Source organism: Cuculus canorus, chromosome Z, assembly GCF_017976375.1.
Source record: "Cuculus canorus isolate bCucCan1 chromosome Z, bCucCan1.pri, whole genome shotgun sequence".
Lineage (NCBI taxonomy): Eukaryota > Metazoa > Chordata > Aves > Cuculiformes > Cuculidae > Cuculus > Cuculus canorus.
In genome coordinates, this window is record NC_071441.1 from 2482019 (window position 1) to 2501159 (window position 19141).

A 19141-nucleotide genomic window follows, 5' to 3' on the forward strand; every position below is an offset into this window, starting at 1 on the left:
TCAATGTCTTTACGTCAATGAAAACAGCACTAACTAGTGCCTGCTCCCGCTTTAAACTCGGGGATAGCAGTGGGCAGTTTGATTGAATGTGCTGTCCCTAAAATTTACAAAAGCATCGCATACGGATCTACTCTTACAGCTGCTGTTGTCAATTTAAAACAAGCCTATCCAAATGTCTTTACTCCAAGAGCCGTTTCACAGAACAAGGTAACACCTGCGTAAATGGACTCAGCAACAGCACTGAAGGCACAGTAAACACCTTGGTTTTGCCTGGGAAATGGAGATGCATATATACATCGGATGAAAGACACAGAAGGTTTTCTCTTGCAGTGCCGCATCTTCAATTTTATTAGCAAATGAGAGACTTCAGAGCTGCACCCCACTGGCTGACCAGCAAATCATAGAGCCACAGAATGGTTTGGGTTGGAAGGGACCTTAATGATCATCCAGTTCCAACCCCCCTGCCATGGGGAGGAACATCCCACTGGATCAGGGGCTGCCCAAGGCCCATCCAACCTGGCCTGGAACACCTCCAGGGATGGGGCAGCCACAGCTTCCCTGGGAAACCTGGGACAGGGCCTCCCCACCCTCATGATGAAGAATTTCTTCCTGATGTCCAGTCTAAATCTGCCCCCTCCCAACCTGAAGCCATTCCCCCTTCACGCCTTTGTAGAAATCCCATGCCTGATCACGCTAAGTTCTCCCACTTCTCTCCATTTCTATCACTGATTACCTCAGTTTAGACAGAAAGAAATGTCCTTATTTGTGTCTCTCCAAAACTGATTGCTGAGTTGGGCAGCGAATGGGAGTGATAATGAATCCTGCAGTGCTATTTGTATTCCTTTAATGTATTACAGGAGTAGCTGTCTTCATGGGATTTCTAGCACCACTTCACTGTCCTGATTACTATTATAAATCAGTAGGATATGAAGAATCAGCCACTACAGGCTTAATAAAACAGAATATTTTAAAACAATAGTTCTAGTCATACGTAGCATTTTTGCAGGATGAGAATGTGTCAGAGCTATGAAGTAGAGATGAAACTGCATCTTAATGCAACTGCTGTAGGAGCATCCTCCAGACAGGGATTGCCCTGTGGCCGTGGCATGGCCCGTGTCCGCCAGACACTCTTCCAGAGACTGGAGAGCAAACGGAAGCTTATGTGTCAAACTCACACTGCTATAATGCTCCAGGGCTGTAACAAGGGCCAGTATGGACCCTGAGAAAGCATTTATGTGTATTTTTTGATGGAAAGAAGGAAGTAGAAGCAAGGTTTTTTTATGGGAACGCAATTTCTGTTGGCCCCAAGTTACAAGTCAATTGGACTGCAGGATTCACACAGAATCACAGAATCACCAGGTTGGAAAGGACCCATTGGATCATCGAGTCCAACCATTCCTAACACTCCCTAAACCATGTCCCTCAGCACTTCATCCACCCGTTCCTTAAACACCTCCAGGGAAGGTGACTCGACCCCCTCCCTGGGCAGCCTCTGCCAGGGCCCAATGACCCTTTCTGTGAAGAATTTTTTTCTGATATCCAACCTGAACCTCCCCTGGCGGAGCTTCAGGCCATTCCCCCTTGTCCTGTCCTCTGTCACTTGGGAGAAGAGCCCAGCTCCATCCGCCGGCTCCTTCAATACTCTTGGGTGGATCCCATCCGGCCCCATAGACTTGTGGGCGTCTAGCTGGGCAAGCAAGTCTCTAACCGCCTCCTCTTGGATCATGGGAGCCTCAATCTGCCCCTCTAACTCTTGGATTTGTAAACAGAAGGAAGAACTTTCTTTGCTATTAAAGACTGAGGCGAAGAAGGCATTAAGTACCTCAGCCTTGTCCTTATCCCCTGTCACTGTTATTCCTTCTGCATCCAATAGGGACTGAATATTCTCCCTCGTCCTCCTTTCCCTGTTAATGTATTTGTAGAAAGACTTTTTGTTGTCTTTCACAGACTTAGCGACGGCGCAGCTTTTGCTCCCAACAGTTCCTCTTCCAACCGGCTGCTGCCACCGGAGCTGCAGAAAACACAACCATAGCACCTTGTGTGCACAGAAAAAACGAGCACGTGTTCTCAGAAGAGGGAAGAAGCTCATGATCTGAGGGCATGACACGCTTCCAGCACCACTACCTGAGCGCTCTGCAAGGGCTCTGTGCGGTGGGGCATTGAGTGGCCAGCTGGGGAGATCCCTGACTGTGCCCTTGGCAAGGAAAAGGTGAGAGCAAGCACATCCAGAGGACCGCAGCCCACTCCATCGTCTGCTAAGCCACTGTTTTCAGTGAAAAGCCTCACATGCTGGTAACAAAGATTTGTATTTTCATGATCAAAAGACTCAGTGGACAGTCACAAAGTGGTGTTCCAGGGCTTTTTGTTTCAGACTTACAGGGTGATTTGAATAGGAAGGTAAGCAGACAGGGCGTAATGTTTCCTCAGGTTTCAAAGCTACCGCTGCAGAGAGCGAGGAATTCTGCCAGAGCTGTAAAGGAAACTATGGAACATCAGGCACATTTCTGCAGTTTCTGTCAATTTGTCCTCCACACAATGACACTGTGTTTGGCCCAGAATAATGTAAGCAAGATCTTACACATCTTGTATTTTCCCTCCTATCAGGGCTTTTTGAGACATGTTCAGATTCTATGTGGCAGAAATCTTCCCATGCGGATTTTCCTGCCTTTGCTCATTCCTCTGAGAGTTCCTCAGTACTGCAAACAGGAAGCTGCTCTCCCCTGGCATGCAGAAAGTTGATTTTTCTGTCCCTGGCTTGGAGTGTACCCAGGCAACTCCCCCTCATGTGAAAGCACAAGCTATCGCTCCTCTGCCCTGGCGTCGACAGCACCCACAGCTCTTGCCAAATCTGGAGCAAAAGAGGAGTAATCAGCGCTCTCCAAATCACGAGGTTGGAAAGTTCCCACAGCAGGATAAAGTGTCGAGGGTCCTGATTATCCTACATCAAAGCCTGATTATCCTACATCTTGCCATCCCTAGAAACATCCTTTTACCCACTGGGGAGCACGACCTCCTACAGGTAATGCTGTCCTGCTCGAATTCTGCTCCCCAGATGGAGTGGCACCATCAGCTTCAGCTCAGCATCTACCTGATCTCAGTATCTATCTGAGCTTTGCACACACAAAGCCCTGACGCAGCAGACGGGCAAACAGCCCGGAGGGAGTGAAGCCCAAAGTTTTCAGGGTGTAGGTACCCGTGCAGGCTGTCCAGCCCCCGGCACACGGGGTTTGGGAGGGAGAAGCACCTCCTGCATGGCCCCTAGCTTCCTGCATGGTCCTGCTTTGAAGGGGAGCGACACACCCTTGGCTCCTAGTCCCTTTCCAAATATCCTTCTGTTGTCTTACGCCTGGCGTGTTCCCTTGCTCCCCTCTCTGTCTTTTGCGGCTCCAGCTGAACAGGGCGACGTGATTGTTTTTTCTAGCTGTTCAACTTCTCCCAGGAGATAACAGCTGGACATTTACAAGGAATGCAGCAAAGTTCCCTTTTCATCAGCAGTTTAAACTAAGTCTTACATCAGACCTGTATGTGGAATCCCCAAGCCAATTCGCATACGTGCCTGCCTCACTGGTCTGGGCTGGCCTGAAAGGGAAAACAACTGATATTTAAAAGTACTTTTTAAAAAGGCAACAAAATAATGCCAACTGAGTCTTAAAATCATCCTCTTCAAATGCCACATTTTCCTGTCTCACCCCCTGGCGCATCAGTGGGCGTGAGAACACCCTTGCTGCCTGCTGCCCGTGCACGGGTAGCATTTTCTGATCACAGAGAAGGTGGAGAGGGCTTTAAAAAACACTTTGCCAGTGTAAAACACTTTTTTTTTTAAATTTTTTTGCAGATTATCACAGGCTTAAAGCGTATCTCAAAAACCAGAGGGTATCACAGGCACGTGTTACCCCACCGCAGCAGGGAGACAGGCCAGGTGTGGTCCTGGAAACAACAGACTGGCAGCAAAGCGAGTGAACAGGGCTGGAGGGAGGCAGCAGCACGCCTGCCACACTCGCTGCTTAAACCTCCCACCAGGCTCTGCCAGCCCAGCCTGGAAGAAATCCAGACCTGAAGCTATTTGGAGCTCCCTGTGATGCTCGTACCCAACTACACAGCAGCTCAGCTTTTCAGATAACCAGGCAGCGGTAAGGAGGACTACTTATTCCATGTCAAAAATAGAGAAAAATGACGGTTATCTGTGATGCGTGTAGAAAAAAAAAACTACCCGAGGCATTTCTGAGGAATCCGTGCCTTATATCACCATGAGCCACTTCTCCTCTTTCAAGTAGGCTGCTCTCAGCGGGGCTCTTCAGGGGAATTTCCAGAGACAGGCCATGCCTCGTGAACCCTCCGGCAGCCAAAGGAAACCACAGAAGGAGACTGCACAGTCACACACAAAAAAAAAAAAGACAGGAGATCCCTGAAATTTGCAGTGACTGCAATCCACACCAGTCTCTGGCTTTTCCAGTGTCTCAAAGTTGCACATCTCCCCACTTAGTGGGCATGATAATGGGAGAAGAGAAAGAAGCAAATGTAACTGACAAAATGCAGGCGATGATGCAGGGGAAAAACACATCCGTATCTCCTGAATATCAACCCCCACCTCCCCTCTGCCACTTTTGTCCACTGTATGTTTATCCTGTGCTTTATGCAAACAGAAAGATGATTCTACTGATCCAATTCCTAAGAGCCATTTTAAATCTGAGTCATTACAATAGGATGTGTTTTAGTCATTCCTCTTCTCAATCCCAATACTTTGCTTTACTAATGGTCAAGATACGCCTGAATTTCCAAGACACTTCTACCTACTCCTGGATCCTGCTGTTGCGAAAATAAGGGTGGCTCTTCAAAATGTGCCAAGCTAAGATGTTGTCATATGAAGTTTGTGGAGGCTTAATATAAAGGAAGGTAGCCTGGTTGATCTCTTACTGACGTTGTGTCAGGGAACAGCCACTGCTATGCCTTTGCACCTCTTTCTTTGGAAATTGTTGCTCTCTCAAAACAAGAAGTTTGGCTCGACATAGGGTTGTGGTCTTCAGGCAGGCACAGGGACTTTAAGACAGTAAAGAACACGACCGTGTCTCAATAGACACATGGAAGTTATCGCAATAGGATGACTCTTCCATGTCCTACTAAAAATCCCTGCAGTTTCCACTTCCAGAGAGGCAGGACCATAGTCATGTGTAAACCGCACTTTCTCTTAAGAGAAAAAGAACCGTTTGCCAGTACTACTGATTACCACTCTTCTCCCTCTCCATGGCAAACTCCCAATTAGAAGCACAACTTACTAGCTTATCTCTCAGCCCCAAAGTCATCAGACGTGGTAAATAATACATAGCTGCTTTGTTATGTTGTTAGATGGAAAGTCACGCTTTAGTGAGGGAGATACCGAATCGCGTCTAGACGGACACAATTTATGCCTTCTGATCGCACAGCCGTCAGGGATCATAATTTTGTGACAAGTGATAACCCAGCTGAGGTCTGAACAGTCTGCGTACTAAGTGTTTTGTCTGCCATGGCCCTTACCTAGCATTGCCAGATTCTTCCTGCCCAAATATTTCAATGATTTTACAATCAGTAAGATTAAATAAGATCCTCTAAATACACAAAATACAACCTTATCCAGACAGGAAAGCTATCAGCAACTGGAAGTACAAACAGAGACTGCAGCAGGACCTCAACAATCAAAGTATTTCTAATAAGGCTTGGGGGAGGGATAAGTTTCAGTCTTGCCAGCTTGGTTGTTTTGCACAGAATGAAAGAACTTATCAGATGATTAGTTGTATTATCACTGCTATCACAGAATCACAGAATCACAAGGTTGGAAAGGACCCATTGGATCATCGAGTCCAACCATTCCTAACACTCCCTAAACCATGTCCCTAAGCGCTTCATCTACCCGTTCCTTAAACACCTCCAGGGAAGGCGACTCGACCCCCTCCCTGGGCAGCTGTTCCAGTACCCAATGACTCTTACTGTGAAGAATTTTTTTCTGATATCCAACCTGAACCTCCCCTGACGGAGCTTCAGGCCATTCCCCCTTGTCCTGTCCCCTGTCACTTGGGAGAAGAGCCCAGCTCCCTCCTCTCCACAACCTCCTTTCAGGCAGTTGTAGAGAGCAATAAGGTCTCCCCTCAGCCTCCTCTTCTCCAGGCTAAACAACCCCAGCTCTCTCAGCCGCTCCTCATAAGACTTGTTCTCCAGCCCCTCACCAGCTTCGTTGCTAAATTCTGGAATCGCTGGAATTCTTCTTACTGCCTCCTTCCTGCCATCTCCAGAGCATTTATAATCTGGTAGGTGCCTAATAAGTGATGAACTCATACAAGTAACCTACAGCGCTCCCTTCCCCTGCGGCAGCAGCAAAGAACACACCAGAAAGGAAAATATCATTTCAAGGTCTTCCTCGCAGACAGTGTAATGTGGCTGATTTTGGGGTATTCAACCAGATCCTCTCCCATAAAACTGGCCTCTGGCACAATCACCGAGGTGTCAGTGCCAGGCCATGAGGCTGCAAGAATACATTTTTGCCCTCCCAAGAATAAAGTATTTCCTGCCAACAAGCTCACTTATGGATGTGTAAAACCCAAGAAAACACTCAAGAGGCTTCATGTCCATGGAAACATTCCATCAAGAAAGGAGAGAGGGGGAAAATAAAATTGCTGAAGACTCTGGCAGAAAGTATTTCTGCTTGGCTGAAACAAGATGTATCTCTAAATTAGTGACCTTAACCTGCAACACCAGAAACTGGGTAACCTAGATATAACTTTTACAATATGAAACTTGCAGATAATTTCCATTTCTACTGGTTAGCATAGTGGTCATGGAAAAGAAAAGTGATTTCTGTGGAAAGCCCATAGATGGTTTTCAATACTGAACACTGCTACAGGAAATCCTGACTCCTACAAGAACAAATATGGTATGAAACAATAAATGAAGAATCACTCCTGCCTTGAATTTCTGCTGATGGGCACTACCAGTGACAACTCGGGGAGCTTCACAACACTCTGCTGGATTCCAGATTTATGAGAAAATCCACATCTGCAGAGAGAAGATAGGCTACCTCTGTGGAGGAGACTGTTTTGTTGCAGAGCCATTTGCAGACTACAAACTAATAAATGCTTCCAAACCACACCAAAATCCAAACCGTAGCTGTGTCCTGTTGTTTTATTTGAGTTTCACTCTATTTCAATTAACCGAGAAAAAACTGACAGTTCTGCAGCGACATACGGACAGAATGGGAAAGCAGCAGAGAGGGAAATGCCAGGGCTTTTGTCTCTATGAAGACAGGATGGGGAGGGGGCAAGCAAGCAGGGTAGCTGATTGGTATCTCGTTCTCTGACAAACTGAAAGACTCAAAAGCAAATTGGTTTTTGCCCCTATCTTTGCAGCTGCTGTCCTCTGCAGCAGTGTCTGCTGCCTGGAGTAACAACGGGAGGGTCCAACTGCTGGATCTGCGCGCTAATTGCAACCGGCACTGAAATACTCCTGAACACTGGCGTTTAACTATTGTCTCTAGACCACAGATTCAGTGTGTGATGTTCACATCTCCCTCCCAGCAAACACAGTTACTGGCAAAATGTTTTCCATTTTGTATTCCGATGCTGCTTCTTTGGTGGGTCAGGAAGGCGCTGGGGGGGAGCCATCGGGATCTCTCCTGGTTCACACACAGTGCCAGCATTTATTTTCCCACACAAGCAGGAAAAGCACAGAGTGATTGGCACGGGCGAAGTGCAAGAAATTAAATCCGGATGGTCCCTGAAGATATCACAGTAATTTCAGACCATTCTGCACTGTTGAAACGCTTGCAGGGAAGAAAATGCACCTTGATTATCTTTAAAAATCTTGTGGATCCATGATGGAACACATTTTGTTGTGATATATGAGGCTCTGTTTATCCAGGGCTGCAGTTAGGGACTGTTAGTACTTTGAAGCATAGCTGTGGCTAGACAGGTTGCAGTAAGCTTTCTCTATGTGCTAAGACAGACCTTCTACTGACTTTCAGAGAGTAGACTTCAGAATAAGGAGACTAAGCACTCCCCCTGATTTGGTTGGCACACTGATTAGGGAGAAAAATACCCTGTCCACACAGCTTGTGGGAACGGTGCTTGAGCCCCACTGGCAGTAGCAATCACATTTAGTACAGTCATATTTCTATTACACCGAGAGTCTTCACTCCAAAATTTATGTACAGTTTAATCCGATTATTTTCCTTCCCCATTTCTGCCTGACAAACTGTACTTGCGGGGCCCCTGGCTGGAAATCCATGCTAATCAACTTAAGGACTAATAGATAAAGCACAGTTTTTCTCTCTGTGTTGTCAGCAAACTACATTTCATGACTAGACTCAAGCCTCCATGAACTAAGGTCACTGGCATCTACTCGAAATCCAGGAGAAAATAACAAGAACAGGGAAAAGCTGCAGCTTGAGTGAAGACAGAAAATGCCAGTGGAGCTGCTCACACCAGCGGTGGAGTGTGAGGGGCACAGGGGAGGCCAATGGCTCCATGCAATGTTTATGCACATGACTTTGTTGATGGGTTTTATCCACCCACACATAAATGACAGTTTTGATTATTTTAACCACAGAATTTTGTTTCCTGCATCAAGCAAACTAAATGCTCAGCAACTGCCAGACTATTAAGCAAATGGTATGAGATGTATTGATTCTGCAGTGGTAATGATCTTACATTTTTACATAATGCCTTTCAGGCTTAAGTGTCCCTAGGCACACTACGAGTTGCAGCTATGAAAAAGCACTTCAGGAATGAAACACCACAGCTGCTTGAGAGGACATTCCACCATTACCGAGGGTGCAAGCACCAGAAAAGCAGAATACATTATTTTTTTCCAGCCAAAATTCTTGGTAGCACTTTTCAGAGGTTCTAAACAGAATAACCAGATCAGATACTAGATAGACATATCTCAGAATAAGGTGGAACAAGTACTGAAACAACTACTGAAACAGTGAAAATCCTTCTCATGAGGTTTACCACATAGCTGCTGCAGCAAAAACGGCTGCACAAACAAGAATCTAGTTAATGTATAACTGCACTGAAAGCTTTGGCTTAAAACCTGGCTGTTGATAAAAGCAGTTTGTCAAGATATCAATTTTCTCTCTCGTTGGAAAGCTAATACTTCACACAATGTCATTCCTAATTGAACTGTGGCTCTACTTACATACTCAGGAAACAAAAGCAACTTCTGAGTCATGAAAACCACTGCAATTCCCACTCCTGTAACTCCTATCCAAGTCCTCATCTGCAAACAACCTTCTTAATCAAAGATCACACTTCAAATCCTGTCTTCACTAAAGGTTTTCTGCACGCCCTCATGCCAGTGATGTCACTGTTTTGTGTGTCATATTCTTGATTGAATGTGGACATTCCTGACATTGAGGGTTTCTTAGGGATGCAGTCAATTTGAGTCCTAGAGAACCTCAAGGAGAATGGCGCTGAGCACCATGCGAGGACTTTCATCAGCTGAGGAACAACAGCAAAAGAGGGCAGAAGGTTAGAACTCTGATCCTTTTTCCGTCTTGTTGGAAATATCTGTGATCACTCTTAAAACTGCTTGAGGGTAAGAGCAAAGGTTTAGAACTAAACCTGGCCATGGACCTATGGAACAAGTAATCTTTTTGGTGAAAGAAGCTGCTTACCGTCTGAGTGCATTTGTCAGTTCAGCAGTCAGTTCGCTCTCACTGTATGGTCTCAGCTCACTCAGCGTTAAGGGTGTTGCGGTACCATCACTGCATTCCTGAGAAGAGAGGAAAAGCCATCCAATTTGAAGTTACTTACTGTCTTAACGGGAAAACTCTGAAAACCCCTTAGTTCACAGCTACTTTAAATAGTGTGCATAACTGCTGGTGTCTTATATCACTTTTGACAACAGACTTGAAACAAAGAAGCACCGGATCAAACAATTTAAAGAAGCTTTGCATGAAACAAAGAAGAAAAACACAGGTATGGGCTAGCCCTGGATTTTTTTTTCAAATACATTACTGATGTTTTCTGGGGACAGAGCACTAAAATAAGAAGATTAAAAGTTTTCTAGGTATCAGTACTTCTTTCTGCAAGTTATTAATGTAAATGCAGAAATCTGTTTATTTTGCATTATACTAAAAGGTGAAAACCTTCATTCTCGAATAATTACAACATGCCTCACTTGGAAAAAGAGATTGCCATTACAGTGGTTTTTTTTCATAGTTCTATTTTATAATATTTTGCATTTGGAGTAGGGAGAGGACAGCGTTTTGCTCAGACTCTCTTCCATTGATTCCAGTGAGTGGCAACAAAGCAAGACACGTGTTTAAGACACATACATCGGTTGACAATGACTTTATTGTATTCCTCTCCAAAATGACAACCTTATTTTAGCCCAGGCTTAAGAGTAATTCTGCAAAGTCCTCATAAGACACAGTATGGAAAGAACCACCTAAAAACTGGAGAAGAGAGAAAAGATGTACATATAGACAACAGAGGAGAACTATGTAACGTGCTAGAGACTGCTGTGGAGAGGGAAATGGTACAATAAATTGTGTTTATGCCGATTTTGGAAAGTTGCTCGACTCCTGACCTTGCCCAGTTTGTCTTTGCTTCCACTGCTGGTTGAGCTGAGAGACCTCATTCTCTGCTCTTTTTGCTCTTCCACTTCAGACTTCAAGTGCTCAATATGGACAAGGTAGGCCTGCTCCTGGGCCTCTCGAGTGCTCAGTTTCAATTCCAATGCCTTCTTCTCCTTCTCTAGCAGGTAAAGCTGTGCCTTGAGCTCTGCCATCTCCTCCTGTTAAAGAAACATTACGAGCATGATGCTTCATGGGACTACATACCTAAAACAAGATGAGGTTATATAAAAAGTTTTATCTACTTCTATTACTCCAGTTTTCTTTCCATGGAGAAGAGTATCAGCATCCAGAACACTTTTTATAATCACAGTGTATTTGTCAAAAGACCAGCATATCTTAATCAGAATCACAGAATCACAGAATCACAAGGTTGGAAAGGACCCATTGGATCATCGAGGAGTATGAGAAGCTGTGCCACCCCTTGATCAGTCTCAGAAATAGGATCAGAGGCAACGGAGTGGCCAATGTGGTACTGAATTGGCATATTGGGGATCCGAGAAGGATGCCACAGCTGCTGAAATTTCTTTGGTTCTATATTGCCCTTTAGCAGCTACTGCCCTAAAACCAGGAGAATCTGACTTTCTTGTCACACAGCTCCCTAAATGCCAGGTTCTAGTTTCCATAAGAATTAGAGCTGGTTTATCTCATTACAGTGGAATAGGTTTGAGGCACTAGGTCAGCACACATAGGCCACATATTCCTGCCTCATAATAGCAGACTCTGTGATAGAATTAGTTAGCCAAGAAGGGAAGCCAGGCATGGAACTACCGGATGCCCATTTTTAACTTCCACCCATTAGATAGCCAGAATCCCAACTATATACAACCAGAGGATGACAAAAATGCACCCGCTTATATTATTCCATAAATATGATCCAACAGAGATGGACACCAGTACTTCACAGAAAGAAGCTCAATTCTGAGAGCTAATTCTTCTGTGCACTTCTTCTGCCACTCTCTATTTATGACAGGGCTGTGAAGTATTGCAGCACAACACTGTTTGGGAATTATTACTTGGGAACAGACCTCTGCTTTAACACCTGCTCTGCCAGTGGCTGGGGAGAAGTGTAAGAACAAGGTATGAGTGTGGTGACCTTTCTTTCCGCACTATTTCTCAGCCTCCTGTGAAAAGCAGCTGACAGATATCCTGAATCGGAAGGCTTCTTCTATGTAACAACATTTCAAAGAAGTTTCTTCCATGAAATGTCTTGTTATTTTCTAATCCCAGGCAAACCCAGCAGCCACAAAGCCTTTAATGAGATCGTTCTAAAATCTAATTTACATTTTGTGTTTAAAAAAAACCCCATAAAACCAATAGAAGACCACCAAAACAAAAAAACCCTAAACCCAGAATCATATTCTTTCTGTTGAGCTTATTGTGCCCCAGGTCACCTCATGGGTGAATAACGGGTTCATGCAGCCACTTTCTGTGTTACAGTTCAGTTCTAGACTTGATCACTGCGTAGACATCTCTAGAAGACAGAAATTTCTTGTTGCATGGCCAGCCTTGGAACAAATAATTCTTTTTCTATTATTACTTTAAATAGAAGTCATATTCTAATCACAGAAATCAGAAGTATCTTAGCTTCTTAAAAAATAATGCTTTTTGTATTATACTCACTATTAACAAAGATTATGGAAACACAAATCTCGGTGCACATTTAGACTAATTTTTTTCTATAGAAGAGAATCTAAGTTTCTATCAAATTTGCTGTTTGGATTAAGCATAAGCAGCGCACGCAGGTGTAGCACAGCTACAACCAGCACACTGTAATCACGGGTAATCATTGGCTTATTCAGAATCACTAACCAGGCAAAAATAAAATCCATATCCTAAAACCCCTCAGGCTTGGAAAGGTTTGCATGAGCTTCAAAATCATTCATTTATTCATCTACGCGTTCGTGAACTGAAGGTTAGAAGCACAATCAGCTTCATTCAATGTGGTTTACTGAAATATAGTTGTTAGGCAAACTCACCATTCATTTCCTTTGTCAACAGTAAAAATTTAAATAACACTGATAAATAATCATGGAGAAATTTAGTTATAGGAGTTGAACCGGATCGTCTGGTATACTTAAGTGTATGCATTTAGCTGTTTAAACCTTTATTTCTAAAGCCATTAATCTACTTAGCCTGCTTAGCGAAGGCTGAGAAGTAACTTGAGGAAAGTCTTTTGGCACTTAATGCGAATAGAAGATATTCTTGACAGAGGGCTATCTGTGTGGGAGGGTCATGACAAGAGCTTTCCAGGCTGGAGGCTGAAGTGAGGCAAATTCAGCTGGGAAACAAGGGACATTTATTCCTTAAAAGAAAAAAAAGTGAATTTAACTACTGCAACAATGAGTCTGTGGAACTGATTTTTCCCACCACTTAGAAGTTTTAACCTAAAGCCTGGATGTTTGCTTGTAGTACATATTCTAGCTCAAAATAAACTTGAGGATCAATGGTTAACTGTTTTGCTTATGAAGAGAGTAAGTTTAGATCCTCCTAAACAAATTCACAAGTTTGTACCCTGTCCTAGAAGACGTACCACGGGCTCCAAAAGCACTCTCTACGCCTCAGTCTTCTCATGTCAAGTCAACACAACTGAAGTAAAGAAGCAAAGACAAAGCCCAGGAAAAGTGGAAGAAGCGTCAGCCGGTGCCTTACAGAGGCTCCCAGGGAAGGAACAGGAAGGAATGGAAAAGTTGAACCTAAAAATTAAAACTACAGTTGGGGATTCCAGTATGGACATATACAATCTGCGAGGCAACAGTAGCACTTCATGTGGGAAAACATGAGGAGCTCAGGTTAACCCAGAGTGTTAACGAGTCTTTACGCGTGCAGTAATCTTTTCCATGAAAATATTTTTTTCTAAAGATAGCGTCTAAATTTCATGTCAGTGAGAACATCACCTTTGTATATCTACTATCCTCTTTTTTCCTAAGGACAGGATGCTGGTGAAACACTCTGCAGTTTAACATATCTGCTGCTTCCGAGTGCAAGCCTAAAGCACAAGAGGCATTAATAAACTGAAACCTTGAAGGAAAGAGCAGCAAATGGTCAGTCTTCCACTAGAGAAGTCCTATGAAACACATGCAAATTCACAAGCTTCAAGCACCAAATCTAGCAGTCACTTGAGGACTAATTAACTGAATATTGAGGAATATTTTGTACTTGCAGTGATAATATAATTCAAAATTTGGGTGAAAACTTCAGTGACAATTAAACACTCCTGACTCGGTATAATTGGAAATGCCACAGCACTCTCAGAATTGAAATTTGTGTTGGGTGCGGTGATGTCAGAAGAATAAAACAGTGAGGACTCCTATGTGACAAGAAGTTCCAAAAGTCATGAAAAAGGTCTCCAAGAGGATTGCAGTACACAAGGTGGAACATACCAGCCTCCAGGGAAGTAAAAAACCGTATCAGAACAGATAAAAGCCATGCACTAATTAACCGTGTTTAACTATATACACATATAAGAGCATGAAATGCTGTAACAAAGGCAGACAATGGGATTCTTAACATTTTCTGCAAAGAAACTGTAGTCTCAAAGCATCTTAGGAGCAATATTACCACCACTTGTACACAAAAAGGGAAAAAATCAGTGTAGAAAGCTGAGACTTCTTATCTAGATTAAGTCCTTTGAAATGCAGAAAGGCTGTAAACCAAGAATTATTTACACCCATCAGAAGTAATCTCCTTGCTAACTGGGGCATGACAACAAGTGACCTCAAAGCAAGACTACTGAATGATGACAAACTGCAGATGAGAATATATTTGGAAACATGGTTAATTATTGCTTGAAGCAAAGAATTGGATTTTACGGGAGCACTGGTAGCCCACTACGTCTTACACTCTGGATCAGTGAAAAAAATAAAGAGGATGCCATCTCCATACCACCTTTTTATGGATCTCTTTCATCAATAATGAAGAACTAGCAGTGTAAAGGCATTTTCAGAACATTATCAACATAACACAAAGATGCAAGAAGAAATATAGCTGATGTGGTGATCAGTTTTTACTGGGAGTCATAAATGAAAGGTGTCAAAAGATCCAGCAGAGATTCCAACATAGATACGAGTTTCAGGAAGACGACAGCACGTTAAGAACTAGCAATGCAGGAAGTATCATCCTTGCTAAGAATGTGGAAGGCAGGGAACAAAGAAAGAGCTGCCACATGATGAAGTCCTCTGCAGCACAGATGACTCCATCTGCTTCAAGTTAAATAAAATACCACAAGGAAATTTAAAATAAAGTCCCCAGTTGTCTCAGAAGAAGGCAGATGAAAATGCTGTTCTGTATGAGGTGCCTGTTCCAAGTAATAGATACAAACAATATACTCAGAAAGCCGCGGCATCCGTGAGTCCTGCCCTTAGGTTCACCTATGTTATAGTTGGCTGAATACATGAGTGAGGTGTAGTGTAGACCTGGGCAATGACAACCATGGATGCTAATAAGGTTGTACACTCTCTTGGTACCAACGGATGCGGAGTGTAGCTGTGCCTTTTGTAATGCTTCACGCATAGAAAAAATGAGTTTCCAATTTTGTAGCAGGAGAGCACTTACAAACAAATGCATTCCAAGCTTTGACGAACATTTTTCACTCTATTACTTCCAGAAACCTAGGCATTTCCTGCAACTGTGGATTCCAGCAAAGTACAACAAAATATTACAATAGCAACAACACTGTCATTTTCTCTGTACCAGAAAGGACTGAGGGTGACTTCAGCCACCCGTCTAAGAACGTATGTGTGTGTGTTCAGTTGGCACTCCACGCTAACCAACCAAGAAGAGAGATTTCTTCTATGGCCAGTTCCTGCGGTGAAGATCTAACGCGCTACGTCCAGACAAACTTTACGAGTGGACATCATGTCTCGAAAACAAGGTAGTGAAGAAAAGGATTACCACCACTCAAAACTGTGCCAGAAATTATGATTATGAAATTATTGCTGGTATTCCTACCAGGTCAGGGAATGTAAGGGCACTAATCATAAGGAATAGCCTTTACCAATCAATTTAAGGATAGAGGTCTGAATGCGTACAAAAAATTTCAGGAAAGAGCTGGACACAAAAGAGGAGAAGGAAGTGCGATATCTGAAATATACATATAATTACCTGCAAATGTTTTCCAGTACATCTTGCGTGCTTTAATTATGGAGAATATAATGCTGTTTGCCACAATGTACTCAAACAACTGACATAACTTTAAATCTTCTGAGTGGTAGCAGGCAGTCTCTTTTTCTGCCTTTTTTTTTTTACTGCAAATATTGAATGCATTACTGCAAAATTATATTAATGCGTCATGGAAGGTCTACGAACATAATAATCATTACTAAGCTATTAGTTAGCCAGAAGCAGCACATCTGAACAAAAATCTGTATCTTTAGAAGCTTATGAATCTACTAGGATTTGCTCTCCCACATGATACCATCATCTGGCGTATCTGCCATTGTTGACTAAACCAGGACTTGCTAACATGCAGAAATTAAAATGAACCACACCCAGACGATTTCTAAATGCAAACATGTGCTTACATTGTCTTTAAAATGTTCCTGTGGTTTAGTTCACATCTCTCAGAGTCTATACAAAAACCAGATTTAAAATCCTATAAGCTCTGTACCTGGTCAATAAAAGTCAGTTTTTCCAGCTCACATCTATACAACTGGATCTATAAACCAGGCCTAAGGGACTAGAGTTTTGTCCAAAAACCTTTGTTACTGCAAGTTATTACACACTGCGCTCTTTGCTTGAGCTCTGAACTGAGCTCCAGACTGCCACACAATGCCTAGAACAGCTCTGGACTTGTGACCTACCACTGGCGAGCATTAGGGATGATAGCTTCTGGCAGACCATTCTTCCTCCCTTGGCAATATTAAAAGAGGTGAATTTGCTCTGCTTCGGTTCACAAATATTCAAGATGCACATTTGCAAGCTTGTAAGTAAAGTAATGAACCGTCTCTTGGGAAGTGCTGTATGATGATTTTGGTCACCCTCAAGCAACTCAGCTGCCATATCTCTTAAAGAGAGCATCTGGTTTGTCAAGGAAAGCATTCCAAATTTAGAGCAACGGATGAAGTCCTCGCCTAATTCGAAACACACATAGCTTATCATCGTTAATGCACTGCCTTCTGCCATTTTCTGACTAGTGGATTTTCAGCCCTGATTATTTGATTCAACAAAGTTACCCTTTATTACCCAGTCATCACTATCAAAGCCTCCCATCTGCGTGACTGAGCGTGTTTTGTAGCACAGAGGCGCTGTCAGCAGTGCTGTCGGCCTGTTAGATATAAATAAAATACCTTCATTGCCATAAGTTCCTGCATCAAGACTGCATTTTCCAGGTCGAGCCTCTGGCTGTCTCCACGAGGTTTAACGTCATAACTAAGGGGATCAATGTGGATGCTTTCCAGCTCCAGCATTGTCAGTTTCACTGCTGCCCTGTCGTTTTTCAACTGCTGGATGTAATCCTTCAGGCGCTGCTCATCCTCCTTTGTAAATTCTGTATCACAACTGCTCGCAGTTGAGCTGGTGGTGCTGGAAAGAGAAAAAACGGTATTATAAAAACATTTGAAACAAAATCTATATTTTTACACGAAACTGTCTCCCAATACTTCATTAATACGTCTGAATCTTACTTAAAAGTTCACAGAAAGGACATACATAGCAGGGACTGGATGTGGCAACGTTCAGAAGGTGCAGAGAGCTGTGATGAATTCAGGAAAGAAAATAATTCTCTAAGCTGCACAAAAAAATTGAATTATGTGACAACTTTTCTGCAAAGCCAGATGCTTAGTGACACATGGCTGAAAAAAAAAAGAGAAAAAACCTCAAGTTTTCATAGCACTACCCTAGCAGTGCAAACTTCTCTCTGCTGCACAGCCACTGAGCCTTTAACTCATTTGGAAAGAAGCATCTGCTAAGAAAAAAGAATAGACGCAGACCTCATTTCTCTCTGCTGATGGCTATAGCCATTATCATCTCAAATATTTCTGATGGGATATTTGCAGGTATCAACCCGAGAAAAATACTACTGGCAGATGCCAGGCAGTAGCATCTTTCAATCCATGTTAAGGTCTATTCCTCAATACTCCGATGTTTCTTCAGGGCTGCAGGCATTTAAAACCAACTCATGAGGTAGCAGGACTTTTAATAAAAAGTCATCATCAGCAGAACTCGTCCTATCCACAGGCATCAAACAAATGACTATCCGTTAGTCTGTCCCACAAATGTTTACACAGAGATCACAGAGAGGGAGAACTAATGTCTTAGAGCGAGGGTGGCTCGGTGCTGACTACCCATCTACACACAGACTAGTGCTGCAGGGGGCTGAGACTGATACAGCCGCAGCATTCCAGGGCTGAATATAGTTGCAATAACATTAAAAGGAAAATAAAATGCCATGTTGCTTCTATAACCCCACTCAAAGCTGCCTGCTGTCTCCTGAGGTCCTGTAATCAGCTGCCGGGTGAGGGATAAGTCATCCATTAACTGTGCTTGTCTGGAATGCTAGATGATCTCAGTTATCAGCAGGGGAATAAATCACTTTCTGCATCAAATTGCACTGCTGTTCAACATTTTTGTAGGAAGGAAAAAAGCCCCACCCGCTACGTGCTGTGAGAGTCAGGATAGTGTCCTAAAATACATTCTGCATGTCATAAAGGGGAAGACTACCAATACAGGCTTGATTTTTCTCTTTTCTTTCATTTCTACTTCAGCTAGAGCTATACTGACTTTTTTTAAGTGCCTCAAATAACTGCCAGTCTTCCCACAAATTCCAAGCAAACCTTGGAGAAGATGGAGAATTGGCAGGGCTACAAAGATTTCTCAAAATCCTTCCTTCTCGTGAAATATTGGATTACTGTGCTTACTACAGTTCTCTGTCGATTTCCCACTATTCCTCCCTTTTCTCTGGGTTAATCGGTGCCATATTTACCACAGATGTGAACAGTCTTTGCTTTTGGTTTTGCCCATTCTCATCTGCAGTGGAGATAACAACACCCAGTACCTTCACCCTTCCAACCTTTCCAGCTAGAAACAAATTTTCATTCACAGTCCTTCAATAGAGAATCTCAGAACATTTAATAAATCTTGCTTTACTGAATCCAAAGAGACCTCTCTGAAGATTGGATACCTCTCTGAAGTGGATATTGATATAAAAATCATGGGGGTAGACAATGCAAGAAATACTTACTTCCCTACTGAAGTTTCAAGTTTCCTCAGCACCCAAAGTCAACAATTGCACAGCTTTTCTGGATTAGATGTAAACCAGCTATTGTTGGAGGGAGGACCGCTTTTAAAGCCTACATGGGCTTCAAATCTTTGGAGACAAAGCGCTCATCTCAGTTTTCATTTGCAAAGGAAAGAAAACCTAGCTCTCCTGCGGGGAATGAAACCTGAGCAACAATGCTGAAAGTCTATTGTTGCGCTGTATTGGACCTCTTACTCGCTGGATATTCATAGATTTTGGCCCCTGAAGATCCATGTCTATGCACTTACATTTTAGGGGAGAGCAGCCTAAACTCAGGAAGGCAGCCTGGGTTGTTGCCAGTG

General features: G+C 43.2%; 1 protein-coding gene across 2 annotated transcripts in view; it reads right to left on the bottom strand.

Moving 5' to 3' along the window:
* The window catches only part of MCC (MCC regulator of WNT signaling pathway), a 207633-nt gene that overhangs the window by 5948 nt on the left and 182544 nt on the right, over positions 1-19141 (bottom strand). For both annotated transcript variants that reach the window (XM_054055336.1, XM_054055337.1), the window contains 3 exons: positions 16891-17125; positions 10558-10764; positions 9641-9738 (listed from right to left, as the gene is read on the bottom strand). In XM_054055336.1, the coding sequence (XP_053911311.1) occupies positions 9641-9738; positions 10558-10764; positions 16891-17125 (540 nt within the window). The remainder of the gene's footprint in view (positions 1-9640; positions 9739-10557; positions 10765-16890; positions 17126-19141) is intronic.